Source organism: Dufourea novaeangliae, unplaced genomic scaffold (assembly GCF_001272555.1).
Source record: "Dufourea novaeangliae isolate 0120121106 unplaced genomic scaffold, ASM127255v1 scaffold99, whole genome shotgun sequence".
NCBI classification, from domain to species: Eukaryota; Metazoa; Arthropoda; class Insecta; order Hymenoptera; family Halictidae; genus Dufourea; species Dufourea novaeangliae.
Window position 1 is genome coordinate 1 of NW_015373982.1, and position 6,116 is coordinate 6,116.

General features: G+C 43.6%; 1 protein-coding gene across 1 annotated transcript in view; it reads left to right on the top strand.

The window, feature by feature from the left end:
• The first annotated feature begins 2,219 nt into the window (after positions 1-2,219).
• The window catches only part of LOC107187120 (testican-2), a 98,067-nt gene continuing 94,170 nt past the window's right edge, over positions 2,220-6,116 (top strand). The window contains exon 1 of the mRNA XM_015575129.1: positions 2,220-2,397. Within this exon, the coding sequence (XP_015430615.1) occupies positions 2,296-2,397 (102 nt within the window). The 5' untranslated portion in view covers positions 2,220-2,295. The remainder of the gene's footprint in view (positions 2,398-6,116) is intronic.

The window sequence follows — 6,116 nt, forward strand, 5'->3', positions numbered from 1 at the left end:
AAAGTCTCAAGAACGTGGAATAGTACTTAGGACGTACTACTGGGTAGTAGTTCAGCGGTGTAACTGCGATCGAACTCTGTTGCAATCAGGGTTGCCGCTCCATAAGGGGCTGCGGTAATACAGGCATAAATAATTTTACTAATTCAGGGATTCTGCACTATTGGGTCCATGCGTTAAGTCCTGAGGAACAATCTGAGACTAATGACGTTCATTTTAACCGCTTAATTATCGAGATATTCGCATTTTTCCATCGCTAGGAATGTTCACTCACCTGTCGGTACGATTTGGCTAGCAGTTTGAGCGAATTGCCACGGGTGGCGCCAGAAATAGTGGTATTCCGCGATTAAATGCTATTTTAACAGTATTCTGGTCGTTTATTGATAATCGCAATAACAGAGAATTATTCTACGTACTTCTAGCTACAAATCAGGTGCGTTGTCTAAACGAAAGCTATCCGTGTAACGGTGTAAGAGCTGTCCAAAGTCAACTAAACGGGGTACGCATGACGAGGAGATACAGTGTTAACCCGTTGCAAATAAATGTGATTTTAACAATGTTCTTGTAATTACTGGTAATCACAGCCGCTAGAAAGTACTAATCTACGTTCTTAAACCTTCGAATTCAATGCGTGACGAAGAAAAATGATGCCCGTTCAGCGGTGTAAATGCGATCGAACTTTGTTGCAATTAGGATTGCCGTCCATAAGGGTCTGCGAAAAACTCTAAAAAGTTCAGTTGTCTTAAAAGACACGAGAGAGTTTCCTGATTACATTAGTGTATACAGCTATTATATTTTGTAATTTTGGATAGTAATAAATGCACGTCAAGTTTAAGAAAGATTCGCTGCGCGTTCTTTCTACGCAGTATTTTTACATTTTTATGAACAGTTCTTCATCCAGCATGAATTCCCTACAAAAAGAGAAACCATCCAGAAGAAGTATCAGAACAGTTTTGTATTCGGAGAGGTCTAGAAAATATCTGTCAAGAACATGTGCGCGGCGGTTTGCCGCCACTCGGCCATTACTCGCCTGCCTTGCTGCATTAGTGCCGTAGTTACGGACGATCGACACCAATAATACAATATAATTAGCACCCACTTTTTATATGTTTGTATAATGTTTGGTGTTTTGGTGAATTGTGAAGTACTTGTCTTTCATCACTGTAAGTTTTAAGCAATTTCGATGTTCGGTACATGAATATGTGTGACTTATGAATGTGAAGCCATAAAAGAGCAAATACATGTATGTTTAGTAACTTACAAGGTTTTTATTATTATGATTTTACATGATTTAGAACACTTTTCCAAATATGAAAGTTGTATAAGTATTGAACAATCACTATTAGACACTATAAGACTTCGCGTTATTGTTCAAATATTGTTTAATGACTTTCAAATACTGCTGTATTTGGAAGAGAGTTTTAAATCATGTAAAATCGTAATAATAAAAACCTTGTAAGTTACCTAACCCAGACTCTTTTGTAAACTTTAAAATTGCAAACTAATATCGAATTTATTATAACTGAAATGTATCATACAGGATCTTATACAGAGTAGCCGCCAGTCACTGAGTGTCTTGTGTATTATAAATTGTTCCAAAATTCAAACGTGTTCCGGATTTCCGGCACTCGTTTTCGTACAGATCCTTGTCACCTATGGCGCTGCAAAATGACCAAGTAAAACCAGGGAGACGTACCCCCGTGGGTGCGAAACTGGATTCCTTCTGGTGCCCTCCTGCCGAATTCCCCGCGCCCCTTTTTTCTCTCTCGTCGACTCACTGGCAACACCGGGTAGGTGAACCAAGGCAGAGAGGCAGGTGGAGGTATTGACTGGCGCAGCGTAGCACGCGCTCGCGCGACTCTCGCTACCGGAGAGAGAGTCCCGTAGAATAAGGTAGACGCGACCTGTGCCGAGGGCAACAGACAGAGACAGGTAGTCCAGTTTATATACCTGGCCGCCCGGCGGCCCCTGCCGTCCCTCCTCATCATTCGCCTGAATCCGACCAATGGGCGGCCACGCGTCTGTGGTAGTGCGGCGTCGCCACGACTCCGTTCGCGCAGTGTCACAACTCGTTCGACCGTCGAGCTGAACGTTTCTATTTCCTGAGAGGTGTATACACGGGTAGTTTACGTGCGCGCCTTTTAACGTCACCCTTCCGCGGCGGGGATCTTTTGTTCCGCCGATTCGGTCCGTCTCGTAGTGCACGTGTTTCGCGGCAATCCCGCGACAGCGGTCGTTCCTCGGTTCACGGTGTATATCTACGGTGCGGTCTCTGTCTTATTCGAGAGGAGAGTAGCCATGCGATTTTCGTGGGTGTTCGTGGCCACGGTGTTCCTCGTTCTGGTCACCGGGGCGAAATGCAAGAGGAAGTTCGACGGGGATTTCGAGTTCGCCGAAGAGGTGAGTCCACTGGCTTTTTATCCCCCTCCCCCCCTCCATTTATTTTGTTTGATTTAACGGCGTTCGCTGCTTGTGGTCATACTATCTGAGTAGCTAGCTAACAGAATGTCGAACAAGAAAGTATTGACTTAGGCGTTTTATTACAGAATTGCTTTGTGAGTCTGGACGTGAACTATTGTTTATTTACTTACGTTACTGAAAACATTCTAACAAACCGAGAATATTAGGCTGTGTAAATATATAGTTTTTTTTTTTATTCCATCGCTTCTGACGTTTTATTTCGTATTGTTAAATAGTAAGTTTAAATCGCGGGAACCGTCTAATAAACTCGCGTGCCAACAGCATGAATATTTAATCTGAATTTTTATTGAAACCGGTAACAATATTTTCTACTTAATGTTCATGGTCTATGACGTATTGAATTCATGGGAACGATAGAATTATTGGAAGCATCTTTAAATGATACGATTTTGAGCGGTAAGACATTTCGCGTTAGAACGTATCGTTTGGTTGCCAAGCGGTCGTCGATGACAGATCGCGAGCGTGTTACTTTTGTAAGTTGACAGCATGTGCAGTTACTTTTTTTAAATCAATTGGATCGAACGTCACAATTTCGTGTCTGCAAGGATACGATTCAGGCAAAACGAGCCTCGAATGTGGAGCGTGTCGTAAAAAAAGCGTCTCGCAGAATTAAATAATACGTTTGTCTTCGTTTTCACCTTACGGTTCTCGCGTATCCTTTGGTCGTGTTTTCATTGAAGTAGTTTCCTACGATTTCGTGTAAAAGCGTGTTCTTTGTACCGCGACGGACGAGCCGATTGAATTAATTGATGATACTTAATTGGTAGTGATCTTCTTTAAGAGCGGCCATAAAACCGTACGTTTGTGGCCGTGGTTCATTGGGTAGCCGGGCAGCACGCAATGCAGACACTTTTACTTTCACGTAACCGGATCGTTGCTCTAATGCAACTTACCACCGATGAGATTGTTTATTTTCTTATCGATGATCGCGTGCACACTTTCTACGCGTTCGCCATCAGTCTCGAGGTAAACACTACGCGATCGGAAACGAATGAAAACTTGCGCGCTACGTTTCATGCTTTCGGTTATGAACGGGGAATTGTATATGTATAAATTAGTCTACCGAGGATATTAAAACTTGGAGCCTCAGGATTTTTTCATGCATCATCAATGTGTATACAAGGTGGATCATTTAAATCAGAGCGCACACAAGTAAGTTGACAATAAAATTGAGGGCAATTCAGGTCAGAGGGTACCATGATTATAAATCGTGGATTCTGGAGTAATGGAACCCTTCGAAAAAAAGAATCCAAGGTACTGACCCAAGTAGAAAAGCATTCTCGTTTTCCCTTCCAGGGTTTCAAAGAGGTTCCTTAAGAGAAAAAACAGCAGATGTAGGTGCAATAACAACATACACGGTACATCACCCAAGAAATGCCGAATATTTTCTTGGACACCGTTACCGTTGGGTCTGACCAGACCCGTCGCGTTGTTCGGTAGACGTTAAGGCGATAATAGGATCAGTCAGGTTTCCATTTCCTCGAAACGGTGAATTCATTCCTCGAAGTGGATTACACTCGACGCCGTCGTCGCGACACGCCTTCTGCAGATTGGAAGAAAAGTGTTCACTGGCGTGAGGGAAGGGGCTATGGGGAGGGAGAGCGTGGGGACTTCCGTGTATGTATCGGGGGTAGTTAGCATTGTTCGTCAACATGCAGAAGTCGTCTTCGTCTTAATACTCGGCCACTCTAAATTCATGAAGTCGGAACGCTTTCAGCGACCGCAGTTGGCCCAATTTTGCGATTGCTGTAACGTCATAACTCTATACGAGCGCCGCGTGTCGCTATACATATACATACACGGAGACTCTTGACCCTTTTATCTTTCTTCCCTTTTGCGATCCGACCGTGTTGACATTTTTATTTTTTTATTTCGCCTACCATCGTCGGCCTGAACGAGCGTAATGGAAAACACACATCCTCGTGACGCGTTCTTACGTTACGGCCCTGCCCCCCTTGAGGCGAGGCAAACTGTTGTTGTCGGTTGAACCACTTACCAATAACGCTTTATCCGCTTTCACGATGATTACGTTTTTCTTCCAGTCACCGTTCTCCCTCACCTTCCTCGCGAGACAATGCCATGATTTTCCGCGTAGCCGCGATTCTGTGTTCGTACCCCTTATATCCACCTGGGGAATTCGGTTACGAAACGCTGGGTGGGGGGGGGGGGGGATTCTGCAATGAGTTGCTTCTTTTCTTATGGAAGTGCAACTAATTACCAACATTTTATACATCCCAGCTTTAAATCCTGGAATCTGTAATTGTCCGTCCGCTTCTTCGGGGCTGCAGAGGACGCGTTCGAATATTCATGAGGACTACAATACTTAACGTGGAAATTAAATTTCCATTTTCGCCCTCCTATTCTTTTGCTCGCTCGAAAAACGGGAAAACGAGAAATTCCGTGACGGGAGAATTGAATTACATCGCGCGCAATCGGTTTCACTTCGCGAATACGGTGGACGGAAAAGCTCCTCGGAAACTTTTTCCGATAAATATTCATGCAGGCATACATATATAGGAGATGATTTCTTCGTCTTTTTATTGTTGGAGCCGGAATTCGTGGTACGCGTTCCAGTACGATTTTCTGCCAAGAGGAGGGTAGGGGATTCTACATGTGAAACGTTATACATAGATTCTGCACGATTTCTGCTTGTAGTCTCTTTTATGCGAGTAAACGCGCGTCACCCGTACTTCGTGCTTCTTTCATGCAACTATCGATCGTGTCGAACAGTTTCAACATCGATGTGAATGACGGTGCTTATTCGACACGCTTATTTCCAGATGGATCGAAGGGTAGTTACAGATCGAAAATAATAACATTGCTTCCCTTTTATGCTCGTTTGGAACTTTATTCGGAAGGTATTATGTACATAATATCAGCCACAGTATCATTTATGTACGATAACCCGAAGGGAATCGAACAGGATCGATTCAAGTGACTGTTATCTTACCATCTGGAAGAACACTCTTTTTACTCGTTATAAAAAGCCAACGGACAGAATTCAGCGAGCTTCTCTAGCGATTCGCCGCGGTTACTACAAGAAAACTTTGAAAAAATCTATGTTCTTTCTTCCCCTGGTAATTAATCTCTCATTTAACAAGATAACATTGTTCCAACTGGCCTTATTCCCGTGGACCGCGAAAAATCTTGCCGGTTGCATCGTTGTAATTGCCTGATCATTAAAGGTCCGATCCGAGTGGCTGAAATTTAATCGAACAGAGTTAACCAAGTTTCCTTGTTTAACTTTATCGTCGTTGAGTTTCACTTGCCGGGAACTCCTCCGTCGTCGTATTTTTCACGAAGCAAGCTACCTTATATCGTCCACCTATTGGGTCGACTCTATAAAAAAAAGACTATACCAAGCATCGTGTACTTTCGAGATCGAGTTGCCTGTATCATACTGTAAAATGTTTCCCCAAAAAACTGGACCATTCACTCTGATCACAAAATAACCTTTGAACCAGCCAATCGAATACCTATCGAATGAACCCGTGGAACATCAAAGAGGCCAGAGTTTAAAATGTCGCGGTTCCGGAAAAATGAGGCCTGGTATGCTCGAATTTCGCCGAAAAATCCCCAACGTCCCGGACGATTTGAATGCGTAATCGGGGGCGACATCCGCGTTGTACAGGTGTTCC